Source organism: Calonectris borealis, chromosome 22 (genome assembly GCF_964195595.1).
Source record: "Calonectris borealis chromosome 22, bCalBor7.hap1.2, whole genome shotgun sequence".
Taxonomy (NCBI): Eukaryota; Metazoa; Chordata; class Aves; order Procellariiformes; family Procellariidae; genus Calonectris; species Calonectris borealis.
The window spans coordinates 9426993-9448646 of record NC_134333.1 but is presented as its reverse complement, the minus strand read 5'-3'; the positions used below and the strand labels follow the sequence as shown (position 1 = coordinate 9448646).

The 21654-nt window shown below is 60.1% G+C and overlaps 1 protein-coding gene across 1 annotated transcript; it reads right to left on the bottom strand.

Annotated features, from left to right (window-relative positions):
* Positions 1-32: 32 nt before the first annotated feature.
* Positions 33-21284, bottom strand: STARD3 (StAR related lipid transfer domain containing 3). The gene is made up of 15 exons (XM_075171567.1): positions 21183-21284; positions 14804-15083; positions 11802-11879; positions 11438-11515; positions 11295-11348; positions 11075-11192; positions 9872-9970; positions 9077-9132; positions 8169-8261; positions 6656-6718; positions 5496-5591; positions 4856-4935; positions 4347-4451; positions 2918-3011; positions 33-1069 (listed from the first exon to the last, which is right to left on the bottom strand). The coding sequence occupies exons 2-15, from the start codon at positions 15017-15019 to the stop codon at positions 965-967; spliced, it is 1335 nt and encodes a 444-aa protein (XP_075027668.1). The 5' UTR covers positions 15020-15083; positions 21183-21284; the 3' UTR covers positions 33-964.
* Between the last annotated feature and the right edge of the window lie 370 nt (positions 21285-21654).

The window sequence follows — 21654 nt, the reverse complement described above, 5'->3', positions numbered from 1 at the left end:
AGGTTACAAAGGGCACGTGGGAGACAACGGACTGCAAACAGTGCAAGGCTTTTTATTCCGACAGGTGCCGGCCGGAGGCGTCGCCCCTCACGGGCATGGGGGGCCAGACCCCCAGGGCAGGGAGGGGGGGCAGAGAGCCCAGGGGGGCCCGGCGTGGGCGCTCCCGGCTCCCCGCAGCGCTGCCGGCATGTGCCCCCGCGTGCGGGCGGCTTCGCGCTGCTTCCATTTATAGTGCAGAACACGGCACCGGCGCTCCCAGGTAGAAAGAAACCGCAGTCGCCCCCGCATCCCACCCCCCCCAAAAGGATAAAAGTCTCTGCTTAAGGCAAATCGTGCTCTGCCTCCGCTGGGAGCTGCAGGCGGGGGGGGGACGAGCTCAGCCAAGCCCCAAGGGGAGGCTTGGGCAGCCCGAAGCACCAGGGAACAGCCCCGCAGGGGTCCCCTGCACGGACCCCCCATCCCCTCCTGCAGGGAGCCGGGAGGGGGGCACAGCCCTTGGGACCAGGAGCTGCCCCTTTGCCCCCACGTGCGGGGGGGGCAGAGCCCGGCACGGGGCTTCATCTGGACAGACAGTGAGAGGGGACGGACCTGTGTCCTCCCCCTAACGTGGCCTTCTCCTCCAGCCCCTCTTTCTCATGGAAGCGGGGCACAAGTACAGGAATCTGGGGGTCACAGATGAGCCCCCAGCCCCTGGGTGAGGGGCAGGGGGAGGTCAGACCCAGAGGAGGGCAGGGCGGGGGTTTGGCACACAACAGTCAGTGGTTCCAGGGCCCCAGTTAGGGGGAAGTGTGGTGGGAGAAGGAGCTGAGCACCCCCGGGCCTCAGCTCAGCGCTGTTAGTACAGGGGGGGCTCTCCTGGGGGGTCGCGGCGAGGCCCTGGGGGCCGCAGGGTCCTCTCCCGGCTGCCCCCGGCCGCAGAGGAGCGAGGGCAGAGGAATGTCCGGCGAGGGCAGGTCCCCGCTGCTCACGGCTTGCCGGAAAGCTCGCTGACCCGCTGGCGGAGGTGGAAGGCGAACTCGAACATGGTGGCAGCCAGGCTCTGGTGGATCAGGTAACGGGGCAGGCGACCCTGCGGGGAAAGCAGAGAGCACGGAGCCGTGAGTCAGGGCAGCACGGAGGCATCGCTGGGTTTGGGGCTCGGGGCTGGGCCCCATCCCGACCCGGCGGGGTCAGCCCGGGCTGAGGGATGCACAAGCACCGCAGCGGGGAGCTGCCACGTTCCAGGAGCTTGCTCCGGGGGAGGAACTGAAACGCGTTTTGATTTCTCTAAAAAGCCCTGCACGACTCAACCCCAACCGCCTCAGCCCGTGCTCTGCTGTGTCAGATGCGTAAAAAAATAATCCTTGCCTCTGCGGGGGACGGGAGCTGAGGCAGGGCTGGGAGCAGCGCCGGGGGCTTGCGCAGGGTCCCGGGGCAGAGAGGGGGTCCTGGGCACAGGCAGCTCGGGCAGGCGACTATCCTGGGGGTTCAGGCAGGCAGAGGAGGACCCCCCCTTGGATTGGGGTGTTTCAGCAGAGCAGGGGGCAGAAATCTCTCCCCGGAGCAGGTTTTTGCTGCGACACAGCAGCAGGAGATTTGGGACCGTTGGTCCGGGGGCCATTTCAGACACCTCCCTGAAACGAGCTCCGAGGCGAAGCTCCGTCGCAGACACAAACACACACGTGTGTAATTCTCACCCTCCGTCGCAGGGAGGGATGAGCCATGTGCTATAAATACTTCTTCAGGGCCAAAGGAAATAGCAAGGCGGCACAGAAGAGGGGTCTGGGCACCAGCAGGGCCCTTCAGGAAGATGGTGGAAGCCGTTGACAGGCGGGTTATTAATAACTCGGCCGCTACGGCATTTCTTCCAGCAGCGGAGGCAGGCAGTGGGCGAGTGCTCTCTGGCCCGGGAAGCACAAGGAACCTCTCTCCTCTCTGAGCCCCATCTTGCACAACCGAGTGGGTTCGTTATCCCTCCAAACCCACGCGTTACGGAGGGGCGGAAGAGGCATCGGAGCCAGATCCGCGAAAGAAAACATCTCCAGTGCAAAGGGGCAGGAGGCCGCGCTCCGCTCTGCCCCTGCTTTCGCTGCCCAGGCAAGCGCTTCTGCAAATCCTTTCCAAAGGGTTTGGAAGGCAGGCGGGAGCTGATCCACTTTGTGGGGAGGGAGGGACGTGGGAGGGGAGGGGGCCGCGCAGCTTTGCAGCAGAGCGCTGATGAATGGAGCCTTTGTGCTCGCTGCTGCAGCGCCGTTACCACGTCAACCTTCAGCGGAGGAAGAAAACGGGCCAGCCCCGCTCCCCCCACCCGCCCGACCCCGGCTCCCTTCCTGCGCTGCCTTTTGTCTGGGCCACCAGCAAGGACTCGACACGCAGCGCCGCAAATAGCTCCAGACCTGGGTCGGCTCATTTGGCCGAGGAGCCTTTCCCCGGGCACGGGGACAGCCCCGCGCGCTCCAGGGTGGCCGTGGTTGTGGCAGGGTCTGGGAGCAGGGCACGCAGGGGCGAGGGAACCACCCCTTCAGCGGGGTCCTGGGAGCAGCATGCAGCCAGACACCACTTCACATGCCCCACTATTTTCGGTCCCCAAAAAGGGTAAAAACCTCCTCTCCCCCAGGCCTGCACGGAGATGCGAAACCCCTAAGCGAGATCTCTGCCAGGTAAGGAAGAGCTTCCCCACCTCGCAGCTTCAGGGGGCAAGAGGGTGATTTTCAGGTAGCGTTTAACCTCCACCAGCAAAACTCGAGTGCCTTTAGGGCGGCCTTTGATACTGAGCCGCTTTCAGAGGCGGCCAGCAGGACTGCAGCCGCTGGGAGCACAGAGCGGGTCCTCAGCACGCAGCCTGCGCTACGCAGGCGATGTCGGAGCCTGCGGGTGAGCTCTGCTGGGGACGGGATACGGCCGCAGCGCTCGCGCATCGGCGAAGAACTGGCTTTACCTTCAGGTCCGTGTTGAGAATCCAGATGAACGTGCAGAGCCTGGGATTGCTGGGACATTTCAGTACGATGAATCCTCCGGGCCCGTTCTCACCCCTGCGGGGAACCAAGAGCACGCAGTCAGAGCCGGGGCCGGCTGAAAAGCCGTTCTCTAACGCTCTGGGGTGCACCGCACCGATCCTGCGCTAGCTCCTGCAGCGGCAGCCACCCCCTCCGCCTGGCAGCGAGGAGTAGAGCCCGGCGGGGTAAGAGCAGATGCGCCGAGTGCCTGGGAAGGTGTCTGCTTTGGCTGCAGGCACACGAGCGAGCACAGCAAGGCAGGTTTCCCACAGGTGCCTTGGCAGCGGCGGTGCCAGGGCTGCCGCAGGGCTGCAGGCTGAGAAGCAGCCTCTGCCTCCGGACCGCGCGAGCCCCGCCGACACCGGTTCTTCACCGCGGGGAGGTTTCCGAGAGACAACCCTGTGGAAATGGGTGCAAACAAGAGGTCCCAGGAAAGCCGAGCAGCCGGGGAAACCCTGCGCAGTCAGGACAGGCTGGGCGCGGGGAGCCTCGTCACTACAGCCCCCAGATCCTTCCTCGCACCATCTGATCCGTCTCAGAGACAAGAGCTGCGCTCACACACGCAGCCCAAATACAGATTTCCCTTCCCTGTTCAGGAACACACTATTTTTGCTGCATACATTTGTAGAAAGATTTTTCTAGGCCCTGAAGTCCCCAGCTCTTAAATAGACTAAGGCAGCTATAACGGCGCCGAGTTAAAATGTCAATTACTTTAACCAGATTATTAGGAAAAACAAAGTCAGTGCGCGAAGTGGCACAGCTGGGCCCCAGGCACCGGAGCAGACAGTAACAAGGAGTCCTTGTTTGACGAGACTAACCCCGCCGAGATCCATCACCAGCCGGGCGAAGCTGTCCCTTCGGAAGGGGAGAGGCCAAAGACCTGCCGACAGTTTGGGAGCCAGTCCATCCTGACGCAGCTTGTTTCACCCACGGGACCATCTCTCAGTGTCCGCAGCTTTTAAAGTCAGCAAGTGACTGGCTTACGAGAAGCAAAAGGCACGCGAGAGGCTCCGAGCGAGCCACCGCCAGCTGTTTACTGCCCCTCAGAAACGGCAGCTGGCCCTGTTTGGGAATTCACTGTTACATAAACAGGATGCGGACGGGGTTGGGGTTTGTGCTGTTACTGGTCGGCACCTCCACTCCCCTGAGCAGAGAGCTGGGAAACGCCCGAGCAACACTGAACAGCACGGAGAGTTTCTTTAACAAAGGAAGAAGAACAAGGGAAGCAAGGTTTAGTTCCACAAATAGATTAGCTTCCTGCAAACGCTGCCAGAAAGGCAGCAGGGTTCTCATTTAAGTGGCTCTCTGCCCTAAGCTTGAGCAGAGCGCGTATGTCAGAGACCAGCTAAAACACCAGAACCTGCCTCTTACCTGACATACTTGGAGAGCGGAGGCTTCAGGCTGTGCGTGGTCGACATCCCTGAGGAAACATACCTGTCTCTTCTTCTCTCGATCCGGCGCACGTTCACAAAATCCCTAAGCAAAGAAAGGGCGCTGACTGCTTTAAAACGCGCATGGGACTCTGAAGGAGCAGATCCCACTCTCCAGACTGCTGGGCAAGGCTGCGGCAGAGGTATGTCAACACACGGACAAAGCACAGCGCAGCACTGTTATGAGGGAGACCGACTGACTGACTGAGACAGATTTTGAGCTCCAAGGCTCCTGCCAGAAACGTCTGGAGGAGAATTCGGGGCCTCCTTGCCCTTGGGAGCGCTACCCGCACAGCCAGGCAGCCCTGCCTTGTTGACGCTGGGAGCTCCCAGCCAGCGAAGGGCGGCAGAGCTGGGGCAGAGCGCTCTCACGACAGTCAGACGCTTCTCTCCGTATTTTAGGAGGCTGTTCAGGGGCTCAGTACAAAACAGACAGTGGAATAAACTGACCTTGGGGAAACGACACCGCCTGCGGCCCCAGCTGCCACGTCGTATGAGACGATCGTGTTGTCTTCAATCCGCTGCAAGATCTGGGCGGGGGGAAAAAGAAAAAAAGAGGAGAGAGGTTTCCTCAGACCGTGCCTGCAGGTCTGCACGTGCCAAGAGCTGGGCGATACCGACCCTCCCCTAAATCAGCAGCAGGATTCAAAGCAACCGGAGTGTCTTTAGCAGCTGATCTGAGGCTGAGGGGAACGAACTCTTTGGCAGTGTGTGCCCAGGTTTGTCCCCTGCCCTGGGACCGCTCCCTCTGCCTTTCTGCGGGGGGCACAGGCGTTGCCTCCGGATCCCCGCCACACCAACGGCGCAAAACGCCCAAACCCTAGCAAGCAAAAGCAGGCTTGGCTCAGCCGCTGGCCCATCTCCCTGCCCACCTCATGGGCTTTTGGATAGGCACATGCATGCAGCTGGCTACCGCAGAGCATTCGGATCGTACGGATGAGCGGCGGAGATTTAACGCCTCAGTGACTCGGATCCAGCTAAGCTCCAGTAGGGCCTGGGCACCGCCGACAGCCGGTGTTGGACTGGGAAGCTTCAACTCTCCGCTCCAAGGAGCTCCTGTGATTAAGCCATCTTTGTCCAGCACGCTCACCTGGCAAGCTGCCACTGTTCTGTTCCACAGGATCATCTTCTCGGGCTGGAGAATAACCTCCTGGTAAACTGTTTCAGCAGAGCACTGCAGGAAAGCCTGAGGACAGAGCCAGAGCAGTTAGCCGGTCCTCCGCTCCGCTTTGCTAAGATTATTTTTGAGGAACGCAGGGAAGATCACAAAGAACAACTGGGATAAGACAGGAGGGGAGCGGCGCACGCAAAGCCAAGGCTGTCACCCCTCCGCCACAGCGCGCTCGTTCCCAGGGGCCTGGAGGGCACACGTGGAGCCAGAGCAGACCTCAGGTTTCAGCAGTCGTGGAACTGCTGCCTGCCGAGGTCCGCGCTGGTGCAAGGGAGGACCAGCACGGTGTCTGTCTGCCAGTCTGTAACACGGCGAGACAGACGGACCTCGGGGCTGCCTGAGGCTGGCTCCTCTCCCACCCTCACCCCGCTTTATCAGCGGTTCTGCTGCATGCGTGATTGCTTCGGGAAGTTGCTGAAAAGCGATTCTGAGCTCCGGCACAGACAACGTTCATTTCTCCACGTCCCTGTGGGACAGGGGATCTTTGGAGGCAAATGGTTAATGCAGTAAAGTGGGACCATCCAGCTTTTTCTCGCGAATACAGAGCTGCTCCATTGGCAGCTCCTGCCAGCGAGGCAACATATGCACTGGAACAAAGAAAAGCCACCGCAGCACCAATGCTTCATTAAAGCGTGGTTTACAGCCAAGCCACTCCAGCGAGAGGGCACAGAGCAAGGCACTTCCGAGCAGCTCTTCTCAATGCCAGGCAGCAGCAGACGCACGCTCAGCCCTGGTCTTGCTGGCAATTAGTTGCAATTAGCCTCCTTGGTCAGATTAGTCCTAGATGCTGGGGTTGGAAGCAAGTCTTGCAGTCACCTGCTCCCACTTCTACCAGCAGAGACTGGGGCCCAGCATATTTGCTGGGGAGGTTGTCTGCCAGCCAAGGGGCTTTCCTGGAGAGATTCCCTAGAGCGTGCAGTGCCGTTCATCTGTCTCAAGCAACGAGAGCGTGCTTTGCAGCCTGACCTGTCCTGCCGGGGCCAGGAGGGAGCGTGAAAGCTGAGCCGTGGCTCCGAGCAGAGCAGTCGCTCTTCGCCTTTACCACACAGACTAAGGAAGTGATCCAGGAAGGTTCTTACCTTTAAAATAAAGGTCTTGCCATGGAAAGGTATTTCAAAAGTGTAAACAACATCACCGAAGTCCTGTGCAAGAAGTAAGAAAGTTACATTTATTTAGCAAAAATAAATCGCTTCTATCTGGGGTAAAGTCTGCTAGTCTGCAAGCGCTGCAGGTGCAGGAGCTGTCCCGCCTCGCGTGGGAAGGACCCTCTCCAGCCCTCAGCTGTCCCCCGTCCCCCCACACCAGGCAGCGACCCCAACACGGGAGCTGCACTGAGCACATTGCAGATGCACGTGCACAAATTTCCATAAACAAAACAATATCCAGAGCGGCAGCAGTGATGAGACAGAAAAAGAATCTGCCCCACGCCAGCCTGCAAACTCCACGTCAAGGTCAAATTCTCTTTGTAGCAAGCTACCAACACCAGGGTAAGAGAAAGGGGTTAGTTTGCCAACACTGCTGTTGTTACCTACATCTGAGGAGAGACTCCCTGGAGGGGTTAGGGATGGACAGATGATAACCTTTCATCGTTAGCCCTGCGTTAAACTCTGATTAGTCTATTTAAATCCATCCCCCTTTGGATAAAGAAAACAATCTGCCCAGCTAGTTTGGCATCAGACAATGGATCACTTGACAGGGGAATTTTAAACACCAGATGAGACTGCAGTTTGCAGGACTCTCACCCCATGTTGCAAGCCCACAAGCAGAAAGCAAGGTTGGTTTTAGGGGGCAGAGACAGTGCCCCTTTCTCTCCACCCTTTGGAGAGAGAAAGGAGCTCTAGGTACCCCAGAAAGCTCTGCTGTAGCTCAGGGCACGAACCAGCACGGTGAGGAAGGAGGCAGGGCAGGGCCCACTTTGCTTTGTGCACCTCCGTGCTGCCTGAAGCAAGAGGTGCGGCTCGCAGACCCCGCTGGCAAAGCCGCAGCGGGAAGATGTAAGGCAGAGACGCATCCCCGATTTACAGGCCAGCACCCACAAGGTCCCTGTCCCGGGGAAGGGGGGACACAAAGAGCTTTGGGGTGGGAGGAGCAGTCTGTGCCCCACACTCTCCTGCTCCCATGTGGGCCAAAGCTGGCCAGAAAGGCCGGACCCCAGCTTGGCTTGGTCTCCCCAGGACGCCCAAAGGCAGCTTGCTGTGGAGCAAGGGCAGAAGCTGCAGCAACGGGGCCCTCCCGCACCGCCGCAGGGCCAGCGCGCCTCCACCCCTCCCCGCGCCAGCAGCCACGGCGCCGCATCCCAACGCCTACCAAAGGTGAGCTGTCCGCCCCTGCCTGCCTGCCGTCTAGAGGGAGGAGTGATGGGCTCTCTCCTGTCAAACAGGAAGGCAATTAAACGTCTAATTAAATAAGAGGGGATTTTACATTTAACTGAACTGGAATAGATTCCTAATTCAATCAGGTAATTGTAACGCTTGTTAATTTTTCATGTCGCAAGGAGGTTTCAAAAGCCTCATTTGTCCTCCTGTTTTTGCTAAGCCATCCGTGCTTTCTGCCGGCAGCGCTGCCCGGCAGGTGGGGCGGGGGGACACTTGCATTGTTTTTCTCAAACTTCCAGTTCTCCTCCTGGGCGAGGATTTGGTCCACAACCTCCATTGCGTCTTTGCCTTGTCGGACATATTCTTTCTCCTAGGAGAGAAGAGAGCATTTCATTAGCTGGGTTTGCAGAGAGCCTGAAGTGCGTGTGCAAGGCTTGCTACCCCTCTCCCAAGGCTGGCGGGGGAAAGGTGATATCTCCCATCACCGCACCACAGAAATCTCTTAATTCGGGTCACAGAGGCCTCATTTCGGAGCTCAAAGTCACGCTCCCCGCCCTGGCTTGTATCCACACACCAGCTGCATCTACCAACGAGTCTCCCGCCTTAACGTAAGGGCTTCCAGCAGGCAAAGGGCTATGAGATGCAGAGCGCTTCCTCCTGCGGAGGTGCCAGAACCGGGGCTGAACGGCAGCAGAACCACTCGGAACAGAGCGCAAAGCAGCCTGTGCCCAGCCAGGCGTCGGGGAGGCGAAGGACCGCCCCGCAAGCCACAGTTCAGCGGGGATGGTTGAGGCGATGCCCTTCTCGGTACGTGGCCGCGTAACCAGGGACCAAAGAGGGAAGGGGAGAGAGGGACAGGCAGGAGGCAGAGCCAGAACCACATCCCTGTGGACGCTGCAGCCCTGGGGAGGGGGGTTAGTGACGGCTGTTACCCAGAGGACCCCCTCTGCAGCGGCCACGATGCCACCGGTCCCGAGGCACACGGGGAACAGCCTGGTGCGGAGGGGCAGGCAGAGCTCCCCAGCCAAACGTCCCCAGAACAGAAGGCTGTGAAATGAGGGACAGCAGCCTCTGGTGCTCTGCAGATACAGCACCCTGATGGGGCCACAGGATTGTCGGAGACTCCCACAGCCTGAAGCCGACGGGCAGGGATAGCCGGCCTCAGGCCACGCTGCCTCTGTTTACCTGAGCTGTCAACGCCTTCCTCCCTGCACCTTCCTCATCGGACTCGTTGTCCGACCCTAGGATGGAGGCACACAATTAACACACAGCTGATGAAGACCCCACTTGTACAATCTCCCTCTGACCTTCCCATGGGGAACAGAGAGCGTCCGATCCCCGCGCCCCATCCGACGGGAAGGCCCTGCCTCCCCAAACGCCTCCGCCCCGCAGCCGGCTGCCAGGCGCTGCTCTGCTCTCCGGAAGGCTGAGCACGAAGCGGGTGTCAGCTACACCGAGACAACTGCTCCGGCTGACATCTCCTCGCTGCCGAGCAGGGGAGGTCTCCGGAGCCGGCACGAGGCGGTGTCACAGGGCAGTGGCATGCTGCCAGCTCTTATCTTCACCTGCTTGTGGCAACTCGCCCCCGTGCCCTCATCCCGAGGGCAGCGTTTTTCAAGTAGTTTAGCCGCAGCTAAGAGCATTTAATCCCAAGACCGCAAAAGGCTCCAGTTTCCCACAGAGCTGAAGCCAGGCGCGCGGGGCTGAGCGCGACTCCGCTCCGCAGATGGCACAGAGAGAGCGTGGCCGTGCCTCCCCTGCCCAGGCACGGGCGCAGTGCGAGGAGAGCGGAGCCCGTTTTGCAGTGTCAGTTCTTGGAGGCCCTGCCGCCCACCGCTGCCAAGGGCCGGGATAACGAGACAGAGCTCGGGGAGCAGGCGATTATAGAAGTGAGGAGACCCAGGAGGAATGCCGTGAGGGGAACAAGGCAGCCTGGCTGCCAGCGAGGTGAGGGCAGAAGGGGAGGGGAGCACGTCTTACCTGCGAAGGACTCCGGCGGGGAGTAGAACTGCCCCTCGGAAAGGGCTCGGGGGTAGAGCAGGGGGCCGCGGGAGGCTGCAGCCTGGGCTGCCAGGTACCCTGCGAACCAAAGCACGAGGTTTTACACACGTGTTCAACACCAAGAGGTCCTGGGGCCCCCACCACATCCACCCCTACTCAACCACCCTCCCAGCCGCTTTCTTCCAGACACAGCTGGTCTTTTCGCACTGACACCAGCCAGCCCACAAGCTTTTCAGCTCCTATTGCCTCATCTTTTGTTTGAGACATTTTATCTGCATGGAGATCAATGGGCTCTTTTGCCTGTCAAATCCAAAGGCGATTAAGCATCTAATTAAATAAGAGCTTCCCCTGGAAGCAATTTGGAACCTGAGCCTAATCCAATAGAGGCATTAAACACTTGATCATTTTTCATCTTAAAGCCTCCTTGCAAGACCCAAACATCCTCTGGTGTTTTCCAGTCAGTCAGTGCGTTTCTGATCGAGCCCCGCTTGACAAATACTCCTTCATTTACGTGCCATTTCCCAGTCCTCTTTCGGTTAAGCCTGGGAGAGCGACAAACTCCTTTTGCTGCTTTAGGAATGGGCAGCCGTGCCAGTCCGGGCCGAGCACCCGCTCCCTAGGAGGACCCCTGGAAGTTACAGGCGCCCGGCACTGCAGGGTAATTTGTAAAGCATTAGGTCAGACTCGATCTCCATTTAGTCCGACCTCAGCGACCAGAGGCTGCAAAATCTCACACACCACAACTCACGCCACGGCCCTGCAACGTGTCTGCAACTGAAGCAATCCTCTCTGAAAGGTCTCCAGCCCAGATCCAAAGACAGGCATCTAGAGATGGAGAGTCCAACGGTCCGCCTGGCATTTGTCCCACTGTTTCAAAACATTTTCTCCGATGAGGAGGTGAGCTCTGTTTCCAACACGACTGGCTTCAGGATCCAGACACTGGGGAATTTGGCACGTTTTTCTCCACTCAATTAAAAGATGCTTTTTATAATCTGGTATTTTCTTCCCCTGAAGGGACTTATATACCATAGCAGAATTGAGTCAGGCACTTACCATCACAGCCAGCCTGGAGATCACTTCTCCATAAATGTCATATCTGTCAAGGTGCTGCCAAAGCAGCAGAAACCCCAGGCCTGGTAGTCTCATCTGCCAACTCCCACCAGAGAGGAGCAAGGTACTTACACCGTTCCTCTTCTGCTTCCTGAGTTAGGACTTTAAAATCCAGGAACCAAGTCTCTAGCCAAGCGATGACAAACGAGACGATAGGAAGTAAATAGCCGAAAGCCCCTTTGGTCAGAAGCTGCGTGGAAGACAGCAGAAACCACAGGGAGTTTACACAAACGGGAAAACGGCAGCATCAAGTAATCACAAAGCAATCCCCTGCGAGCCCAGGGAAACCAACCTCGGAGAGGATGACCTTCACAATCAGGAAGGCACTGGATACCAATGTAGTAACCTGAAAAATAATTTTACGTATCTCAGATCCCTGCAAATTGTAGGTGGAAAGAGAAAACTAAAAACAGGAAGCAAAAATTGCCTTCTTACCGCTATGACCCACCAGTGGCGCAGCTTTACGATTGCATAGGCCAGCAGCAACACAAAAAACCGAAAGAAAGCCAAGACCTTTAAAAACAAAAAGCCATTGACACCAGTCACTGCCCTCGTCCCTCTGCCAGGTGCTGGGAGGACACAGGCACGGGCCAGCTCCCGAGGACCTCGCCACCTAGACCGATGGGGTCAAGGCTGCGCAGGACGGGCTGCGACCTGCCCAACTTCACTGCGCCAGGCGAGGGGCAAGGCTGCGGGGAGACCCCAACCCCGGCACGCAGACCCTCCCTGCCCAGCCTTCGGCCACGCCACCCCCAGCTCCAAAGCTGTTTCCTCACCTGCAGCAGTCTGGGATACTCACAAATATATCAAAGAAAGAGGTCTTAAAATTATACTTGATGATTTCATTCTCCAAGTTCTTCTGAATGCCATCCTTGGTCTGAAGGGGAGACAGGAAACCAGAAAGCTATTGAGTGCACTGATAAGAAACTAATGGTGGAAAGAACCCGGCCAAGCGGTGACCGGAGGTTACCGCCAGGTCAGGTTATGCATCAGGCATACAAATGCCTGCCGCACGCACGACACGGGCTCGTCGGCCAACGCAGGACCACGGGAGGATGCAGCGGCCCATTTCACCCTCGGTTTCACACCGAGAAGCACAAGTCGGGCAGCCAGAGCTGGAGCAGCACACGGGGCCATTAAACACTTCTACGTGGGGGCTTTCTAACACCGAAAAGCCGCTCCTTTGGCTCAGCACATCCAGCACCACCGGATCACAACTCTCACAGCCTAAAGCCCTTGGTCGGACAACACCTCCCACTCGTGCCCACTGCTTCCACGCGTGGCTTCAGGTGACAGACTTCAGCTGTACGGGAGGAGACGCGGAAAAAATGAAAACCCACAGGAAACCGCTTCTCTAGCACCTTCAGTAACGCGCTGAAGAAAGCATCTCCCACGGACAATCAAAACGTCTCCCCCGCGAGGGCTCTCAGGGGTCACTCAGCAACCTGGTGGAATTTAAGCTGCAACGAGCACAACGTCCTCGTTGTGCAAAGCACGGAGGGGTCCCCTCTCCTTTCTCCCGGGCCAGCTGGCTTCCCACGGCTCACAGCAGGGCTGAGCTGCCCTCCAGGAAATCTGACGGAGGAACTCAGCCGGCAGGCTCAAACGCACCGGCGAAGGGGAGGAGGGAGGAGGACGAGGGACATGCACAGACACAGGCAGACTGCAAGGAAATCTGAAAGAGGCAAAACCGCTTTCTGGGATATTATATGGGAGCATGGAAAAAGCTCGTGGAAGAGCTCTCTTGTCTCACCCCGAGACAATCTGGGGCCCGACAGCCCTGCTACTTTTGCCACTATAAATCCTGTTCTCAGGAGCCTGGAATTGCCGTTTATGAGGAAGCGGATGGCTCAGGTAACTGGAACAAATGCTTCACCTTTAGGCTATTGGTTTGAACACAGCCCAGCTGGCCTGGAAGCTGGTATAGGCTGACAGCTGTTTGATGATCTGTGAGAAACAAGTTGGTGGATCTCAGGCCAGTTCTTGGCAGCCTGGTGTCCTGGCACCCTCTTGTCAGACAGTCCAAGGACAGAAGAGGCAGCCATCGGGAAGCGGTCCCTCTAGGTCAGGGCTGGTGCTTAATATTCAGGGAGAGGGGGGCAAAGTTCTGCACTATTGCTTTATCTGATCTGCGGCTACCGGACTTGCGCCAGCCAGCTTTGCTGAGCTGCCACTGAAAGCCTCTTCCCCGCACCAGGACTCCGCTATGAGATGCTGCAGGAGGAACGAGACACAGGGAAGGCTTTGGATTATGATTTCTGGGAGGTGTTTTCCGTTTAAATACAGGCTGCTGCCGTGAACAAGGAAGAAGAACCGTCTGAGGCATCTCCTTGTCTCTGAGAGCAGCAAGCTCGCAGAATTACAGTTTGCAGGCAACAGACATTTAACGAGGGCTAATTTGCTCAGCTTATCTTGCAGCAAAGGAAACCATTTGATAAAAAAAGCATTAGTCATGATATAAAATCGTTGCTCTTCATAACTAGGCAAATAAGCTGCCCTAATAGCTTTAAATATGCAGCATCTCGGCTCGGGGTCCAAATATCAGCAGTTAGTCACTCATTAATGGCTACCTGCAAGACCTACGCTCAGAATCACCCTGGTGACCGCGCTGGCAGATTATCTCCCCGGGGCTGGATATTTTGATTTGCAGACAGCACCTCTCCAGAGAGCCCAGAGAACAGGGTCAAGAGCAGGAGGCCGGGGTCCAAGCCGGGCGCGCAGGACACCATCGGCATCGCTGGAATGCTGGCCGAGAGATGCTTTTTCCTAGCTGGGGGGGCAGGGGTCTCTTCAGGCTCTCAACACCGCGTGGGCAGGGTAAGGGAGCTGCTGGCCGAGACAATCTGTTAAGTGCAGACACCGCAGGAGATAAACAGGGCAGAGATAAGAGCTGCTAAGTGAGCGCAGGATCCAGTGCTGATAAATAAAGGCCAGACACCGGCAGGGCTGCACGCAGAAGCGCTGGGGTCTATCTGTTCATCTTGCCTCTCTGCTCAGGTTGTTCCATGGGAGGACATGTAGTACCTAAAACCAGCCGCCGGCACGGCTGAAACCAGTCGGGACCAGTTCAGGAAAAATAAAATAAAATACAGCCCAGGGAGTAACTCCGACCTGATGGGACTGAGGTAAATAAACTGGATTTCCCCGGTCATTGCAACAGTCGAGACACTGAGCGAGCGCAGCAGCCTGCACAGGTGTGGCAGCGCTGCGGAGAGGACCGAAACCCTCACAGTCCCCTTCGCCAGTCCCCTGTGCGGTGGAGCAGCATCTCCGCCTTTCAGAAGCTGAGATTAGCAGCAGTACGTTGGGACCGAAGCTCAAAGCCCTTTTTGTCTCTGCCCAGCAGCTGGGTGGGCGAGAGGGGGGTCTGCACATCCCACCTCGCCCCTCCGATGCTCTGAGAACGAGACGCTGCAGCAAAGCTGGCAGCTGCTTGGCAAACACAGCGAGCAGCTTCACTTAAGGCAAGGGGAGCAGGAGAGAAATTTGGCCAACTGCTCAACCTGGCGATTCCAGGGGCCCCAGATCTTGTTACACTGCAACACAGAGCGCTACACGCGACGGCGTTAACGAGCCTGCACAGCCACAACAGAGCCCGGCTGCAGGAAATGAGCCGGACTTTCGTTTACACTAACGGGGCAGCAGTTTCTCAGCCAGCGCAAATCAGCAGAGTGCTGGGAAGAACAAACAAAGACTTGGCCCAAGACTTCTGAAACACGGCAATCAATGCGGAGGGAACTGAATTAAAAAAGCACAGCTTAAAAGGGCAAAGGCTCCACAGATTTGCTTCCCCCAACTTACATTCAACTCAATTATCCACAACAAAGATATGAAGAGCAGGTCGAAGGTGACGAAGAGGCAGAAGGTCCTCCTCACGTCCGAGATGGCCTTCCTCTTCTCCGGAGAGAAGTAGCAATACGGGGAGAAGCCCTGGCTCTGGGAGAACGAGGTGCTGATGGACGCTATGGCTGGGAGGCTTCGTTCCAGGTCGTGCTGCAGGTCTGTCGGCTTGCTCATCCTCGGCCCAAGCGACTTGGGTCCTACGTCAGTCGGGGCCACATCTGCCAAGCCAGTGCGTCACCTGCGCGGGAACACAAAGGGGAGCCTCAGGCCTCGGGTCTCTGGATACCCCTTCTCCTCTCCCCCTCTGAAGGCAAAAACTCCTATTGCCAAATCAGAGCCTGTCTGTTTTCTACACCTCCTGAGGGAAAAGGCTAACACCGGCTTTTGGGCTGCCCAAGAGCCTCCCTCTCTGAAGCAAGGACATCCAGGGCTCGCCCTCCTGCCCATCTCACCCTGGCACCCCACGTTCACCGGCACAGGCGGGGACCCTCCTTCCCTCTTGCTCACTGCAGGGAGGGAGGAATCGGCCGCGCAAGGCTCAGAGCGCGGGGGGTCCGCGGAGCCACCAGCAAGTGTCCCTGGGACCCAGAGGCAGCCACCCAGAACAGGCTCGCAGCACGGCGAGCCAAGCTGGCGGCTACGGCCAACGGCCAGAGCAGCAGATGGCAAACCCCACGAGGTGCCGCGGCAGCAGGAGAAGGGGCCTCCGGGTGTTTCTGCGGAGGCCATGATCTGAGAGGGAGCAGTCCCCAGGATCCCGCAGCCACCCCGAGCTACAGCAGCCTCCTCTGCGGGGACGGATGCGAAGCTCCCAGAGGCTTGACATTTTGCACAAGGCAAACCGCAAAGCCTCGGGAGCCCGTCATCCCATCGGATCCCATCCCGCAGGGCCAAGAGAGGAGCCTGCCGACTTCAGGAGCAGGACGCTGGGTTTCACGCCCGACTCCGGCCAAGCGGAGCAGCGGGAAGGCAGCAGGGGAAAGCGCTGCGCTCTGTCCCGGCCGCGGCGGCTGGCAGCGCCGGGCACACAACCCCAGCGCAAGCGAGGTGTCGAGGTCCGAAGGCTGTTTTCACGCAGCCGGTGCCAACCATTGTATTAAAATTTTTCCTCTCCGTCAGCACCGCACAAGGAGGCCACTATGTTAATGGACCGTGCAACTAAGCACACGCTGGAGACAAACAAGGAAAGAGGATGCCAAAACAGGTCGGGCCAGGGATCTGTCAGCCCCTGGCTCTGCCACCTCCGAGTCACCCACGGCAAAGGCACAGCTACGAATCCCTTCTCTGCAAAACACTCCTGCTCAAGGACATTTTGCCTCCAAAAAAACAGATTCTTTGCTGCCTTAGCCACTGCCCCAGCAGCTCTGCATCCTCTGGGATCTGAGCGAGGTTTGTTCGTCTAGAGATCTCACTTACAAAATCCAGGAGGCTGCAGCCATGCAATGTCCAAGGAAAAAAGCCCCAAGACTGTGCCCAGACCTGTGGGAAGGGGCAATCCACAGGGCAGGCGAAGCCAGGGGTGCTGCTGAGCCCCGCTGGACGCTGGAGCAACTCCAAGAGCTGAGCACAGCCTGATTTTGGGCAATTTTGGGTCCCTGCACCAGCGGCTTCTGCGTCCCAGTCCCCGGGGAGCACCAGGGCTGGAAAGGGAACAAAGCTGGACTCCTGTCAAGTCCCTGTTAGTCTCTCTCGGAGGCCCTTCAGAAGGAGCTGGAAGCCTTGTCACTTCGGATCAGCCGCAACGACCACGGCCCTTCGCTGCTCTGAGCGAGGGGCCCATCTCAAACTGAGAAAAGTTCAAGACATCTGCGCGCGCTAAATAATACATCACCTCATGCACGGGCTGCCTCCTCCTCTACGGCAGGGCGTCACTGCCTCCTTCCCTCAAACACCACTTTGCACTTAGGCAGCCCCCCGCAACTTTCACAGCGCTTTAAAATCACCCTGTGAGACTCGCCCGCCCCGCTCCCCCGGCGCCGAGGCAGCGCTGGGGCCGCTCTGCGGTGCCGGGGACACGGCAGAGCGCGGGGACACGGCAGAGCGCGGCAGCCGGTGCGAGGCCTCGTGCAGCTCAGCCAGCCTAAACCCACCCGCCATTAAAACCCAGCCTTCCCGGTGAGGTTTAACACTGCCTCAGAAGCCCACCCGTCCCAAACCAACCAGCAATAACCAACTTCGGGGGAAGGACCGGTGACAAGGGCTTTACCTTCAGAGCACCGTGGGACAGAGCAGGGTTTTGCAGAAATAGTTTAAGCCCAGATGAGGCCCCCCCACTGGGACTGCTCCCTCAGGCAGGAGAAAGCTCAGAGCAGAAAGAGCAGGGGCTGGATCTGAGCGTGTTTAAATGCGCCTTTTTCTGGGTGACAGATAAATTATTGAGCGCCCCGGTGTTGTATTATGCATTCAGACATCCTCCGCAGCCTGCGCCGCAACGGCTGCCGAGCCACGAGCTGCTTTCGGGGGCTCTCGAGCGGCACAGCTCCGACAGCCGACACGACAGGCCGGGGAAGCGTGAGTGGCACACGCTGGCCAGAGGGACTCCCCAGGTGACAGTAACGCAGTCCGAAGGGGCACCCGCACCGGGGACCCCTCAGGGCTTTTCTGGTTAAAAAAAAGGGGCTCTCCAGACTCAGAGGAAAGATTTGGTTTCTTTCTCCTGTTTTGAGGATGATGCAGGAGGCGAGAGGGGCTGCAGGGACCAGAGGCAATGCCACTGTCGGCAGCGAGCTCGTGAATTCCAGCGGGAAGCAAACGCGGAGGAGAGGCGGCCGGTGAAATCCTGAGACAACATTAAGTGCCAATACCCAGTGAGCGCTGCCGCAGAGGTCCACGCAGCAAAACGCTGGCATCCCAGTCCCGCGCCAGCGGGACACTGGGCACCAAAACGGACCCAGGTCCTGTCCCTGGGAAAGGCTGCAAAGCTCCGGTGTCACCCCCCTCCCCGGTGTCACCCCCCTCCCCAGTGTCACCCCTTTCCACTCTCTGCTTTTAGATTCAAATCACAAGCTTCTCATTAGCACGTTTGCATGTTAATGACATGTCTTACAGTAAGAAGCCTTTCCATCTTGTGACATTGCTTCTCCTTTCCTCCTGCGCCCCCGACTTCCTATTAATGTGTCTTCTCAGCTCACATGACGACTTCAACAGCTAATTCTCATGTCACCTCTTCTGAGAGCTACAGCCTTTGCACCAAACGCTGCACCAGGAGACAAAACGCCTGGAGAACGAGAGGGACGGGGCCTTTTAGAGACACCAACCGCGGGTGTTTTACCAGACGCCAAGACGCGTCCGAGTTTCCTAGCAGGGAGAGATGCCTTTAAAACAAAAAGGTCAATATTAAAGTAAATTAGACACTAAACCTCACTCCAAAAAAATCCATGAAGTGATCCATCCCGTGGCCGGGGCCCCGCGGGGCTAAGGCTGTTTGGTTTTCGAGCACCCCCAGGTGCTGCCGTGATCCCGCAGCAAGGGCACGGCGCGGAGCTCCGCAGCGAGCTGTCCCCGCACCCATCTGTAGCTTTCCCTAAAGCACCCTCCAGGGCTAATCCGAGCTCGGAAAGGTCACCCTGCCGGGCACGTTACGTGCTGGCTCCCGGCAGCGCTGGTGGCACAAGTGACAGTGAGCAGAGGAGGGGGGCTGACAGGCAACGGCCGTGGTAAAGCAGAGCGACGAGGGGGATCGGGGCTGCGGCTTCGGTCTGGCCGTGAGCAGCCACTTGTTCAAAAGGCCGGGAGCCGCCGCTGCCCAAGTCCAGCGCCCGAGCGTGCACAAGGTGCGGGCACAGAGACCCCCGGGAGCCCCTCCCCTCCCCGGCACCGCAGCCAGAAACGGGGAAACTCAGAGGGCTGCGTGAACAGCGCGTTTCCCCGGAGCCAGCCTGGCCACCGGCTGTTTTCACTTGCAATCCCTCTGCCCCGGTCTCTCCCCCCGTGAGCCGTGCCCTGGGGGGCCGGAGGAAGCGGGCTCCTGGCTCGGCAGCCCCTCGGTGCCCGTGTGCCGAGGGCAGGAGCGGCTCAGCCGCACGCTCGCCGTGTCCCAGCCATCGCTTCTCCGAGCCGCTCTCTTGCTCCTGCGTGACGTGCCAGGGGAGCGGCCCGCAACCCCCCCTGGAAGCGCTGTGAAACCCCCCCCAGCGTCCCGCACTTCCCCCCGGCCCTGCCTGTCGGTTGAGTTGAGCCGTTGCCCACCAAGGGCTGAGCCAGCCCCGGGGCCAGGTCCTGCCTCTCCCCGCAGGCCCGTGGCTCCCCGCAGTGCCGCGCAGCCAGGCCGGGTGCTGCCTCCCCCCGCCAGCTGCCCCCTCTCTACACCCACCGTGGGGGCGCAGCCCCCCAGCCCACACCCCCACCCCGCACATCCTCCTCGTTAGCGCTTCTCTCCATCACGCCCATTTTCAGAAGGCTTCGACAGCAACGCGGCTGCCTGAAGCCCCCGTTGGCACCAGCTGAGACTTAGGGCCCAGCCCCTCTCCTGCCCCCCCGGGGGGGCCCTTGGTGGGTGCCAGACCCCCCCCAGCTCGGGAAGGCAGCGAGAGGCACAGCCTGCCTGAACATTCGGGAGGGGTCCTGCTCCCGGGAGCCGCTGCGGGACCCCCCGGCAGCGTCTGGTGTCCTCGTGCTGTGACAGAAACCCCAGCCGTGTCTCGCCCCGTCCCACGCAGCCGCTGCCGGGTTTCGTGAGACGCCGTGGAGTGGCGAGAGGCCTCGCGCTGCCCGTGCCGCAGCGAGAGAAGGGTCTCCGAGGGCTGGCGCAGGGCAGCGACGGCCACCAGCCTCGCAGCAGCGTGCTCCGCGGAGCGTCGTCCTTCCCCAGGCCTCAGCTCCGCACTGGGGATCAGTCCCCTGCGGGAGGGGGATAAAGCTCGGGGTCTTTACGGAGACCCCGGACCCGAAGCAGGGGGGATGTGTCTGTGATAAGGGCGCAAGCCAACCGCCGGCACGAACCTCCAAACCAGAGCAGCCCGGCAGCCCCTCGAGGGATGCAAACAACACAGTTTTACAAGCACTGGGATCACGGAGTCGTAGAATGGTTGGGTTGGAAGGGACCTTGAAAGGTCACCTAGTCCAACCCCCCTGCCGTGGCCAGGGACATCTCCAACCAGATCAGTTGCTCAGAGCCCCGTCCAACCTGACCTTGGATGTTCCCAGGGATGGGGCGTCTACCACCTCTCTGGGCAACCTGTGCCAGGGTTTCACTGCCCTCAGCATAAAAAATTTCTTCCTTATATCTGGTCTGAATCTCCCCTCTTTTAGTTTAAAACCATTCCCCCTTGTCCTGTCGCAACAGGCCCTGCTGAAAAGCCTGTCCCCGTCTTTCTGATAAGCCCCTTTATGTACTGAAAGGCTGCGGCAAGGTCCCCTCAGAGCCTTCTCTTCTCCAGGCTGAACGACCCCAACGCTCTCAGCCCTTCCTCATAGCAGAGGTCTCCATCCCTCTGATCACCTTTGTGGCCTCCTCTGGAGATCCTCTGGGATCACCGCAGGATATTCCAGACGGAGCCGTTCAGGTCAGCGTACGCCAAGGGACTGAGGGGAGAGCAGCGCCAGGCCCCCCGGCAGCCCCTCCGCCCTCTCGGCAGCCCCTCCGCCCTCTCGGCAGCCCCTCCGCCCTCTCGGCAGCCCCTCCGCCCTCTCGGCAGCCCCTCCGCCCTCTCGGCAGCCCCTCCGCCCTCTCGGCAGCCCCTCCGCCCCCCGGCCCCCGGCAGGAGCGGATTCCTCCGCCAGGTTTCCTGCGTTTTAGCCGCCCGTATCTCCACTGCCGTGAGCGGCCGCCGTGGCCCGGGGGCTCCCGTTCACCCCCCACACCGGTGCCCGGGCACGGAGCAGCTTTAAACACGGGGGTGCCCGTGGGGGTCAGCGCAGAGGCGGCTTCGGGAGGATGCGACGGGGATCGGCCGCTGCTCCCGCCCCCGGGCCCAGCGCCCGGCGGGGTTCGGAGCGAGGCCGCAGCCACACGAAGGGCTCCCGGGGAGAGCCGGTGCCCCGGACCCGCCGGTGAACCCGGGGGAAGAGGGCACGCCGGGGAACGGCTCCCGCCCCGGCCCACCCGCGGCTTCCCTGGGGACGGCGCCCTCGGGGGATCCCGCACCACGGGGCACCCAGGGCTCCCCGGGCCCAAACCCTCCGGGGAGCCGGAAACGGGCCCCCCAGAGGCAGTCACCGCCTGCGGCGGCACTGCCGGGCCCGGGGACGGCACCGAGTCCCCGCCGGCCCTGTCCCCTGCGGGGCCCCGCACCCCGCCGGGGCCCGCCGCCCGCTCACAGCCTGGAACCGGCCGCCCCGGGAGCGGGGCTGGGTCGCCCCGGGCCCCGCCGCCTACCCCGGGGCCCGCCCGCGGTACCTGCCGCCGCCCGGTGCCGGTCCCCGCCGGAAGCAGACCCCGGCGCGAGCCGCTTCCGGTCCCGCGCGCGGCACCGCCGCTACCTTTGACCCCGGAAGGGAAACGCGAGCCTGTGCCGGCGCCAACCATGGCCGGCCGCGGGGGGGGGGGGGCGGACAGGCCCAACGGGGGCGGAGGGAGAGACCATTCCCCTCGGGGGGGGTCAGTGGGGCTGGGAGGGACCATTCCCCCCGGGAGGGGGGAGTCAGTGGGGCTGGGAGGGACCATTCCCCCCGGGAGGGGGGAGTCAGTGGGGCTGGGAGGGACCATTCCCCCCGGGGGGGTGTAAGTGGGGCTGGGAGGGACCATTCCCCCCGGGAGGGGGGAGTCAGTGGGGCTGGGAGGGACCATTCCCCTCGGGGGGGGTCAGTGGGGCTGGGAGGGACCATTCCCCCCGGGAGGGGGGAGTCAGTGGGGCTGGGAGGGACCATTC